We start from the raw sequence: 12560 nt of genomic DNA, 5'->3' as shown, positions 1-12560 counted from the left end.
ACTTGAGACCAAGGAATAGCTAAACATGTTACACTGCAAACTGTTAGAAGAGTATGCTATGCTAACCACTAAGTTAGAGATTTTGAATGCTAACAAAGGTGTGTGGATCGATACAAATATTGACGCTAACGATACCTAGTATCTATTAATAATTTCTGTATAATTTGCATATTCTCATGGTAGATGAAGACACGTTGAGGACTACAGGAATGGTCCTCGCTATCATCATGTTTGTTTCTGGCATTTTGATAGCCTTAAGTAAGTTTTACGTACTTCTTTGGATTGTTGTCGAGACATTGCTCACTGGACACTACATTAGGTACACCTGCACAATCTAACGATGTCGCCCATTAACAACAGTGTGACGTTACATAACAGTGTGTTCGTTAAGCATCACCATACTTCCAGCCTAATATATCAACCCGGCAGGCACAAGACATTGATGCAACGTTGATTCTACATGCATGTTCTCGAAAACTGACTTTGAGACAACGTTGCAAAATATGTTGGTGTCTAACGTTGTTGGTTGGGAAATGACGACATTTCAAAGTTCAAATTACCATCACTGCCTGACATTGAATAAACGTTGTCCAAAAGCATGGGTCAAGGTTGATTTAACGTAGTCAAAAAGCATGTTGTTGGAGAGGATATCAGTAGAAAACCTGCATTTAGTTTAGATAATAATGAGTCATATATTGGAATATGGGATCCATTATTCAAATTTGTTTTAAATATTAAATGAACCCAAAATATGACTTTGTTTAACTTTGTGGAAAAAATTGGACACAATGTGTTGTCAAGCTTATAAGATGTGACGCAAGTGTAAGCCACTGTGACACTATTGCTCAGTTTTTTATTTTATTTTTTATAAATAACTGTAATGATAATGTAAATGAGGGATTTTTAATCACTATGTTGGAATTATTATCAATACTGATACTGTTGTTGATATTATTCATTTTTGTTTGACTACTGTTTGTTTTGTTTTTGTGTTTCTTTCATTTGCTCTGTTGATTGATAGTCTGAGTGTTGCTGGGCCGGTTTGGTTTTGGAATTGGAATTGTATTATTATGGTATTATTGTGTGTTATTTTTGTTGGACTGATTAATAAAAAACAAAAACAAAAGCATGTTGTTCCAATGTTAGGTTTGAGTTGTTAACAACAGGACCTAATTTAACAAGTTCCCAGTGTCTTGTGCCTGCTGGTAAAACATTTGTCAATTATCATGATAACAATTATTTGACCTACAATATATAATAATTATTAAAACAATTAATGTCTGAAAAAACATTTTAGAAAAATTGTGCATGATAATAATTATAACAATTATTATACTAACAATAAATACAGATTGTTATTAAATATGTAAATTAAAATAATGATTAACATAATAATTATTATACTAACAAAATAATATTACTAAATTATAACAAATGTAAAAATTATTATGACAATTATTAATTGTTGTTACTTTACTAGTTAAATATATTTTTGTTGTGTCACTTTACCATTTGTGTCTAGTCTACACACGGGATAGTGAGAAACACAATTTCAATTTTGATTCCTTGTACGTCTTGTACATGTGAAGAATTGACAATAAAGCTGACTTTGATTATACTTATAAATATAATATATAAGTTATACAACAATGACTTATTGGCATCACAATGCAGTACAGAGATCCACCTATTTTTGTCTCTCTCGTCCTCTCTCTCTGTCTGTGACTTGCTACTCCACTCTCACTTTCTGTTTCTTAACGTCATTCTTACTCTACGCTATTCCCTCTCTCTTTCTGTTTCCCTCTACTCTCACTTTCAATCCGTTTATTCTCTCCACCGCCCTCTGTTTTTATGTTTTTATGTTCTGTCTCTCTCTCTCCTTTTGTCCTTCTGCACCAGGGGTGTCAAACTCATTTTAGATTTGGGGGCCACATGGAGAAAAATCTATGCCCAATTGGACCAGACTGGTAAAATCACAGCATGATAACTTAAAAATAAAGACAACTTCCGATTTTTTACTTTCATTAAAAATAGAACAAGCACAATTGTACTAATCATAATGTTAGGGTTTTTTTTACATTTACATGTTGCGGTTAATCATTTATTTGTCGTTATTTATATTTTCTGAATACATTATGTGATAATGTTCATCAGTCAACTCATTGGTGTCTATTAAGATAAAAAAATTATATCAAAATAAAATTACAGTATGTTATTTATGTAGTTTGATCATTTTCCTCGACTGATGTACTAACATCATGTGGTTTATTTTGTACATATGCTGCATCATCTACAGCAGGGGTGCCCACACTTCTACTGCAGGCGAGCTACTTTTCAATTGACCAAGTCGAGGGGATCTACCTCAGTCATATATATCATTTATATGTTTTTATTTATGAAACAAAAGTTTTTGTTAACATATTAAAGGTTCTTAAAGGCCTACTGAAACCCACTACTACCCACCACTCAGTCTGATAGTTTACATATCAATGATGAAATATTAACATTGCAACATATGCCAATACGGCCTTTTTAGTTTACTAAATTACAATTTTAAATTTCCCGGGAGTTTCGTCTTGAAAACGTTGTGTAATGATGACGTGTACGCAAGACGTCACGTGTTTTTGGAAGTATGAGCGCTGCACACACACAGTTAAAAGTCGTCTGCTTTAACGGCATAATCACACAGTAATTTGGACATCTGTGTTGCTGAATTTTTTGCAATTTGTTCAATTAATATTGGAGAAGTCACAGTAGAAAGACGGAGTTGGGAAGCTTCAGCCTTTAGCCACACAAACACACGGTGATTCCTTGTTTAAAATTCCTGGAGGTGAAACTTTCTTATGGATCAGAGCGCGGTCAAGCCAACATGGATCCCAACCGAATGTCAACCAGCAGGTTTCGGTGAGGAAATTGTGGTTAAAAAGTCGGTTCTTACCAGAGAAAAGCTGAGCTTGTGCCGTCCATAGCTGTCGTCGACTCCCCCTGAGACATCAACACACCCGTGGAAACACCCTTCCGAATATCAGGTACTATTTAACACACTAAAACACTAGCAACACAATAGAAAGATAATGGATTTCCCAGAATAATTCTCGTAAATTTGTTTAAAAACATCGGAATCCATCCCAATGCAATCGCGATTTTTTTTTTTTCTAGTCCGTCGCTATCAATATCCTCAAACACAAATCTTTCATCCTCGCTCAAATTAATTGGGAAATTGTTGTTTTCTCAGTCCGAATAGCACTTTTTGTTGGAGGCTCCCATTAAAATCAAAGTGAATATGTGAGGAGCCCCCACACTTGCGAAGTCATCGTCTGCAACTTCCGGTAGAGATAATGCAATAATTTTTAACACATATAGAGTCCTTTCTTTCATGAAGACAAGAATATAAGTTGGAGTATTACCTGATTCGGATGACTTGAATTGATTGGAATCCGACAAAAGTGCGGATAACGACGGCATTTTCAAATGGAAGAGAACAAAAGTCCTCCTTTCTGTCCAACACCACATAAAAGTGGTTGATTTTTGGCATCTTATTTGTCCAACTTCCATACTCGTTTTTATACACTTTACAAGAAATCCATTAGCTCCGTAGCTTGCCAACTTGTGCACGCCAGCTTTCTGAGAATCTTATTTTGTTAGCGCAGGCAAGAGGAAGCAGCGCTTTTATTGTGAAGATAGGAACTGTGCAGTCGGTCTTTAGAGTTTTGACAGTAGGTACGGCGCGAATGTGTTGAAATAAAAAGTGTTTCTCGCCTTCCTGTCTATCACTTTTTCTTAATAATGAGCTCGCAGCAGCCAGTGTCATCTTATAAGAACCTCAGGTGCCGAGAATGTCAATCAAGTGACGAAAGTGACGTGTTGGTGAAGATTGATGATCGCTCTTTTTTAGGTCTATTTTTTATTTTTTTTTCCTGGCTGCCGATCGACTAAAACTTTTTCAAGACGATTGACGCGATCGACGTAATGGACACCCCTGATTGTCACGCCTGTAAATCTGGTTTTATGTTTGATCATGTTTTGTTTTGTTTTCTGGACTCTTGTTCCATTATGCTCTTCCTGCTTTGCTTTTGTTACCATATCAACGCATTAGTTCCCACCTTGTCACGCCCCTGCCCTCAGTCCCGCACCTGTTCCTGATTATCACAGCCAGTATTTAAGTCATTTTCTTTCTGCACATCAGTCTGGGAACTTTGCTTTCATTGCCTTTCATACTTCATGCCATGCTTTTCCATTCATCCACGCCAAGTAAGTTTTTGTTTGTATTTATGCCTTTGATAGTATATTTTGTTTGTTTGTAGATAGTATTGCCATTGTGCTGTTTTTGTTCTAAGTTTTAGTATAGATTATCCGCCATCGAGCGCGCTTTTTGTTTTGCCTTTTTTTGTATTTTGAGTATAAATAAAAACAAACATGTACCTGAAGTCATGCCTGGCTCGTCCTGTAATCCCTCCGCGTCGAAGGAGCACAAACAATCCATGTCCAGGTCTGACACTGATCTACAGAGATACAAAGAATTGCTATTGTGACATCTAGTGGACACATTTAGAACAGCTGTTTTTTTCATTCAAAAATTTCAGGTGAATTTTTACACTTAGCCAAGTCATCCTGCGAGCCGGATAAAACCTATTTGCGGTCCTCTCCAAGGTTTCTCATAGTCATCAATGTCACCGACGTCCCACTGGGTGTGAGTTTTCCTTGTCCTTATGTGGGCTCTACCGAGGATGTCGTTGTGGTTTGTGCAGCCCTTTGAGACACTAGTGATTTAGGGCTATATAAATAATCATTTATTGATTGATTGATATTTGCGGGCCTGATCCGGCTCTCGGTCCGTATGTTTGACACCCCTGATCTACTCACTCTCTCTCTCTCTTGTCCCTCTGGTCAGTCACATTGTGCTCGTGGATGCTAGCCACATTCCTACTTACCTTTGTGAAGTACCCTCACACACTTGTCTAGCATTGGGTGTCATCAGGTTGCGCAGGTGTGCCGGTTGTGTTGGCCCGTGAGTGCATCCATTGACGTGTTTTGTAACCAGTGTGTCGTTCCTCAAACAGGTAAAAAATGCACAAAATGTGTCAAATCCTCCCCCAAGTAAGCGTGGATGAAGCGCTTGTGCATGTTGTTTGAATCTGACCGCAAGGAGCAGCCATGATGATATGAAGAACCTGTCCTTTCCTAACCTGCATTTACAAACCCCCACCCCCCCAAAAACACACACACACTCCTAACACATGAAGGAGTTGTGTGTTTTTTGCCAAGGCTAAATACTTGGATTTGATCCTTCATGTGTTGGTAGTGTGTATTTTTACTGACTGCATGGTGATTATGGAGAACAATAATCTGTGAGGACCTTGAAGCAGCCTGAACTCTTAATAATGGATGATGTTATGTTGACCCCGCATGTCCAACAAGCTCGAAAAGACAAACAACGTCCTAACATGTCCTCTTTTTCTACTCGCAGGTCAGCTGATACCCAAATTCCAAAGACAGAGGGTGAGTTCACAGTCAAATTTCTTGAAAGTTTCTACTCTTCAGCAGCCATGTTTTTCTTTTATCTTCTGTATGGAACAGCTAGTTTGGAAATGACCACTAACAAATAAGAAGCCACTAATGAAATAAAATAGCTGTACACTGACTACTCTCAAGAAGTGGTAATGAAATGTGAGTTGCTGCTTGAATACAAATGTTATTCTGTTGCTTTTTCTTTATTACAGTGCCTCCTCCAGCTGTGTAGAACTTTATGCTTATGTGTAAAACCAAGACCAGCAAATATGCAACATGCAAGTATGTTTTGGCTGTTAAACCCCCGCTGGATGATTCCTACAAATAATACGTGAAGCTTGATACGTCGCATCTACTCTGTGGAATGCATTTAAAGCAACTATATGCAACAGTTTGTCGTAGAAAATAACACCAAATGGGTGCTACTTTTCTTTATTTATCTCTTTTTCTTTCATTAATTCTACATATTTTACATCATGGTGTTGCACACTTTAATCAACATTCAGCTTTTTCAAGCTTAGCATTTATTTTTCATAAATAAAAAAGGTGGCAATATAATTGTCAAGCTTTTTTTTATCAAGTTTTAAAAACAATTGTTTATTTTGCACTAATGATCTGTTGGGAAAAAAGCACTGTTTAAGCATGAAAAGATATGAAGAAACTTCAATAAAATGGTTCTGATTATGCAGACGTTTTATGGTCCATTTTTTAATTAAATGAATGTTTTGTGCTAAATGACAATTATGACAAGGAAATTGTATTTATAGTGCATAATTCGTACACTAGCCAATTCAAAGTGCTTTACAGAAAATTTAAAGAAGGAAAAAAATACTCAAATAGAAAATACAATCACCATAAAAACAATCAGGATTTGTCAAAAATCAATCAAATACTGTGAATAAATTATTTTTAGATAAAGTTTTCTGTCTGGATTTAAACATTGAGGCCTGTCTCACATCTTCAGGAAGTCTAGATTTTAGGAGCATAAAACCGAAACACAGTTCTAATATAACAATATAAATAAGTCCTAATACTAATCAAATTAAACAACGTTTTACTTTAGTAGTGATATGCATGTATTGTAAAATATTATAGTTATGATTTTTTTTTTACCTTTTAAAAAGTAAACAATGACATTTTCATAAAAATATAGTAGAATTCAATAACCTAAGTTTTTTTTCAATCTTTAATAAAATAATGAAAATCGAATACAAAAATGACAATGCTAGCATTTATAAAAATGAATGAACATAATTTGATGTTTTTACCTGTAATAACATGACAAATTTGAAAGAAATATCTAAATGATAGTCCTAAAATGAAAAATAGTTTTGGTATAAGAAAATAAAACTAATTCCTCATTACGGCTAATACAATTAAATGACTAGTATGTGATTGTCTATCCATCCATCTATTTTCTACCGTGTGTCCCTTTTGGGGTCACGGCGGGTGCTGGAGCCAATCTCAGCTGCATTCGGACGGCGGTGTACACCCTGGACAAGTCGCCACCTCATCGCAGTATGTGATTGTGTTTCTCTGATTGCCATATTTTTTAAATATGGCAATTACCAATCAAACAAAATATATTGGATTTTTATCCTTTAAATAAAAACAATATATTTGCTAAAATAAATACAATTAAAGGCCTACTGAAACCCACTACTACCCACCACGCTGTCTGATAATTTATATATCAATGATGAAATATTAACATTACAACACATGCCAATACGGCCTTTTTAGTTTACTAAATTACAATTTTAAATTTCCCTGGAGTTTCGGTTTCGAAACGTCGTGTAATGGTAATGTGTACGCAAGATGTCACAGGTTTTTAGGAAGTATGAGCGCTGCACATACACATACAGTTAAAAGTCGTCTGCTTTAACGGCATAATTATACAGTAATTTGGACATCTGTGTTGCTGAATTTTTTGCAATTTGTTCAATTAATATTGGAGAAGTCAGAGCGCGGTCAAGCCAACATGGATCCCAACCGAATGTCAACCAGCAGGTTTCGGTGAGGAAAATTGTGGTTAAAAAGTAATTTCTTATCGGAGAAAAGCTGAGCTTGTGCCGTCCATACTTGCCGTCGACAACCCTGAGACACTGCGCGTCAAGACACCTGTGGAGACACCCTTCCGACTATTAGGTAATATTAAACTCATTAAAACACTAGCAACACAATAGAAAGATAAGGGATTTCCCAAAATTATCCTAGTAAATGTGTCTAAAAACATCGGAGTCCGTCCCAATGCAATTGTGTTTTTTTGTTTTTTTTTACTTTTTTGTTTTTGTAGTCCGTCGCTATTAATATTCTCAAACACAAATCTTTCATCCTCGCTCAAATTAATGGGGAAATTGTCGTTTTCTCGGTCCGAATAACACTTTTTGTTGGAGGCTCCAATTAAAAACAATGTGAAGAGCCATCAACATGTGACGTCATCGTCTGCGACTTCCGGTAGAGGCAGGGCTTTTCTCTTAGCACCGAAAGTTGCAGGTTTATCGTGGATGTTCTCTACTAAATCCTTTCAGCAAAAATATGGTGATCAAGTATGACACATAGAATGGACCTGCTATCCCCGTTTAAATAAGAAAATCTCATTTCAGTAGGCCTTTAAATGAACAATTGGATATTTTTGCCTTACATTAAACAAAAATATAATTGCTATTTATAATAGAATAAAAAATAATCTGATTTTTTGTATTTATTTAATAAAACAAGAATCTTTATATATAATTTAAAATATGTATTACTAAAATGAAATGAACAACGTGGGGGTTTTGAATGAACAGGACACGTCGTAGTATGAGAAAACACTTTATTGGTCAGTTCAATTCCAGTCGAAGTTTAAAGTAAATGATGTGTTTTCTTGAAAACGAAATATTCCTAAAGAGTGAATGTGAAGTCAAGCGTAGCCTCTAACAACGCTGCTCATTTGTGTCACCGCGTGTACACCTGAGCCCCAAACACAACACCCTGTACTTTTTAATCGTGACTCATCACCGCCCGCTGTGTGTGTGTGTGTGTTATGCATTTGTCATCGAACATTCAGAACAGTCCCACTAGTTTTTACACAGTAAAAGTTATGATTGTTCCATCCTTAAGGATGACGCAAACAAGTCGTATGTTCTCAACAAGTCAAGAAGAGAAAGTGCTAATTGAAGACAGCTTTCTGATTTCTCATCAATGTGATCGTTTGGCTCTTGCAGGGACTCCCTCAAGGTCGTACTGATGATTTCACAGAAATCAAAGTGTTGGGGAAAACGAGAACTATGGGCGAGAGAAGTTCTTTGACTTAAATGTATACTCACTGGGCACAACTTTAGGTACACTTGCACAACTGGGTGGCCTTCAAAGCAAGAAATCTATCCAAAAATGGTAACTTCCAAATATACATGGAAATTAGGGAAGTTTCGGTGAGGATTTTATGCTGCCGATTCAGACACCGATACCACAAGTGAGATCAGCTGATACCAGTCACATGGCTTAACTGTAAATGTTTTAAATATATGATAACCATACTTAAGAAATGCAGTTATTTGACAAAATAGGTGATTAGATTAATTTAGGGAAGCATCTCCACACTAATACAGTTGACAGCCGTGTTTGTCGGATGAGACCAAAAATTAAATATCGCCCAATAGTCACCAGCCTTGAACGAAACTAATTAACTGACAGCGGCTGATTGCTTGCATTTTGACAAAAATCATTGGCCGGTTGATGGGTACATCCCAAATGATGTCATGACATTATTATACACACACTAACAACTGGGAGACTTCAGTGCGCTTTTTAAGGATTCATTCAACAAAGCTTTTTCTTAGGCTTTGTCTAATTTTTAGTGATGCCACCATGCCAGATGAGGAGCAGTGATGTCAAATAGGAGGAAAAACAGTCAGCAGCAGAACATAGGAGAATAGGGAAGTGCTGGGGCCATCTTAGGGCCATATGACCGATGGGGGGCCTCGTTTTCAACAAGGGAGGGCATACTTGCATACTTAAAATAATAATTATCATATTAAAATAAAAATACTTACCGTATTTTTCGGACTATAAGTCGCAGTTTTTTTAATAGTTTGGCCGGGGGTGCGACTTATACTCAGGAGCCACTTATGTGTGAAATTATTAACACATTACCGTAAAATATCAAATATTATTTAGCTCATTCATGTAAAAGACTAGACGTATAAGATTTCATGGGATTTAGCGATTAGGAGTGACGGATTGTTTGGTAAACGTATAGCATGTTCTATATGTTATAGTTATTTGAATGACTCTTACCATAATATGTTACGTTAACATACCAGGCACCTTCTCAGTTGGTTATTTATGCGTCATATAACGTACACTTATTCAGCCTGTTGTTCACTATTCTTTATTTATTTTGAACTGCCTTTCAAATGTCTATTCTTGGTGTTGAGTTTTATCAAATAAATTTCCCCAAAAATGCGACTTATGCGACTTATATATGTTTTTTCCCTTCTTTATTATGCATTTTCGGGAGGTGCGACTTATGCTCCGAAAAATACGGTAATATGTGAAGACAAATTACATCAATTTGTCAAATAAAACTCTGCTCAGAGCCCCAATATGGTCCCGAGGACGAGTCTGGCAGTGCAGTCAGTCCTGCAAGCATTCATCTTTAGCATGAATGAACTAATCACAACATGGATTTTGCACTTTGGGCTTTCTGATATTCTTAGTTTTGTTTTTTCCAAGTAATACTGTAGTTTTGTAATTACCCCATTTTTTTTTTATTCCTAACTTCCCATGATTGTGGGCGACTGGAGCACGAGCCAAAGAACAACCCAGAATGTTATTTGGTGCGGAGAGGATCTGGTTAAAGTTAAAGTCCCAACAATCATCACACACACTAGGTGTGGTGAAATGTGTCCTTTGCATTTGACCCATCCCCATTTCACCCCCTAGGAGGTGAGGGGAGCAGAGAGCAGCAGCGGTGGCCACGCTCAGGAATCATTTTGGTGATTCAACCCCCAATTCTAACCCTTGATGCTGAGTGCCAAGCAGGGAGTTAATGGGTCCCATTTTTATAGTTTTTGGTATGACTCGGCTGGGGTTTGAACTCACGACCTTCCAGTCAGGGTGGCCACTGAGCTAAATAGTGCAGAGTATGGACTTCTTTTTTTTACAAAAACATTACAGGGTTTTTCTATTGGAGATTTCCCAATTTGTGTTAAAAAAAATGTGGGATTTTGTGCAGGTGTGCCTAATATTGTGGCCAATGACGTTGACTTCATAATGTGTGAAACAAATCGCATGAGTTAGAATCCAATGTGAATTAGCGTGTCGTGAATGTGACTAGCCTTCTTCATGGAAGATTAACTGCGTGTCACATGACCACAAGTCATTCCTGGTGGTCCTGCCAGGTTGGCAAACGTCGGCGAGTCGGCGTGCTTCGTTTCTTCAGCAAGATTTTGAGCTGGGAGAGAGAGGGGAAAATGCATCATCTTAAACTGATTTGTGTGAGTGACCGGAGGAAAAGCTCAGACTTGCATGGGTTGGGGGAAGAATTGTATGGCGCTAACGTGTCGGTTTACGCCTAAAACAGAGGTGTCAAACGTACGGCCCGCGGGATGAGATTGCTAAGTATAAAAATTCATCTGAAATTTTTGAATGAAATAAACAGCTGTTTTAAATGTGTCCACTGGATGCTGCAATTGCAATTCTTTGTATCTTTGTAGATATGTACAAAATAAACCACATGATGTTAGTACATCAGTCGTGGAAAATAATCAAACTACATACCGTATATAAAATCCTGTAATTTAATTTTGATATAATTGTTTTATCTTGAAATATTGGAAATCAACATCAATGAGATGACTGATGATTATCACATAATTTATTCAGAAAATCTAATGACAAATAAATGATTAACCGCAACATATAAGTGTGAAAAAAAAATAACATTATGATTTGTGCTTGTTCTATTTTTAAACAAAGAAAACAATCTTCAGTTGTCTTTATTTTTAAGTTATTGTGCCGTGATTTTACCAGTCCAGCCCACTTGAAAGTAGAGTTTTCTCTGTGTGACCCCCCTCCAACCCCTCCATCTAAAATGAGTTTGACACCCCTGGTCTAGAAATAGTTACGAAAGCTCACCTGCTCCCCCTGCTGACCGCCCGGCAGTAAGCGAGCGGGCAGGTCGTTCTCCAGGTTGCGGATGCTGGGATCGGCTCCTCGGCTCAGCAGCAGTTGCAGGATATGCGCCTGCTGGGGGTTGCCATGGAGACAGGCCGCCATGTGTAAAGCCGTGTGGCCGTGTGCCTTTCAGGAGACGTGACGATGAGTCACCGAGACGGACAAGAAAGTGTACACACACACACACACATGCCCAGACTCACTTTCATGTTGACAAAGTCCTTGACGTTGTGCAGACGGATGCTCAGCAGGTAGTGGAGCAGGTCCACGTTACCTTCCTTCACGGCCAAGTGCAACACCGTCTTGTTGCTTTTGATTTCCTGCAGTTGGACGAGTGGGAGTGGTGAGGAAGGGGGAGAAAAACAACAATTAGTCGCACATGAGGAGATTAAAACAAAAGTGATGTGTGTGTGTGCATATGGGGATGACATCACATAATGGAAAAAGGACACTTCCCCATTCGAACAATCCGCTCACCGGACACACCATTAGGCACACCTGCACTACGCACATTTATCTTTAGACAAATGTAATTATGGTGGTTGCATATACTTTTTCATTTTTGACCGTATTTAGATGAAAAATAATTGATGACCGGACACTTTGTATGTTGAACCAGTCTGCATTCTAAGTAGGGTGACTAGATACAACTTTTTCTCTTCCTTGAATGTTGGCCGATGCCGATACATTAAAATAAGTAATCATAGTACATTTTTGTTTTGTATAGTAAAATTACTAAAATAACCATTTATGTTATGAAAAACACCAACATAATCACAGATTTATACTTTTGAAGTGGACTATTTTGTGTTTTGAAATCAAGCTCATGACGCTGAATGATGCAGACACGTTTGTTGCTGGATACTTTCTAATAGACTTCTACCTCGTAA

At 37.3% G+C, this 12560-nt stretch overlaps 2 protein-coding genes across 4 annotated transcripts in view; one reads left to right on the top strand and one right to left on the bottom strand.

Annotated features, from left to right (window-relative positions):
- Positions 1 to 6196, top strand: part of LOC133562100 (FXYD domain-containing ion transport regulator 6-like) — a 44268-nt gene extending 38072 nt beyond the window's left edge. Inside the window, exons 9-12 of one of the 3 annotated variants that reach the window (XM_061915980.1) lie at positions 184 to 258; positions 5061 to 5097; positions 5468 to 5499; positions 5721 to 6196. In XM_061915980.1, the coding sequence (XP_061771964.1) occupies positions 184 to 258; positions 5061 to 5097; positions 5468 to 5499; positions 5721 to 5740 (164 nt within the window). In that variant the 3' untranslated portion in view covers positions 5741 to 6196. The remainder of the gene's footprint in view (positions 1 to 183; positions 259 to 5060; positions 5098 to 5467; positions 5500 to 5720) is intronic. The other 2 variants (XM_061915979.1, XM_061915981.1) reach the window with 2 other exon arrangements.
- Positions 6197 to 8309: 2113 nt separating this feature from the next.
- The window catches only part of LOC133562098 (NF-kappa-B inhibitor delta), a 41499-nt gene continuing 37248 nt past the window's right edge, over positions 8310 to 12560 (bottom strand). Inside the window, 3 exon segments of the mRNA XM_061915978.1 lie at positions 8310 to 10948; positions 11632 to 11796; positions 11874 to 11990. Of these exon segments, the coding sequence (XP_061771962.1) occupies positions 10874 to 10948; positions 11632 to 11796; positions 11874 to 11990 (357 nt within the window). The 3' untranslated portion in view covers positions 8310 to 10873.

This window comes from Nerophis ophidion, linkage group LG11, assembly GCF_033978795.1.
Source record: "Nerophis ophidion isolate RoL-2023_Sa linkage group LG11, RoL_Noph_v1.0, whole genome shotgun sequence".
NCBI classification, from domain to species: Eukaryota; Metazoa; Chordata; class Actinopteri; order Syngnathiformes; family Syngnathidae; genus Nerophis; species Nerophis ophidion.
This window is presented reverse-complemented; position numbering and strand designations above follow the sequence as displayed.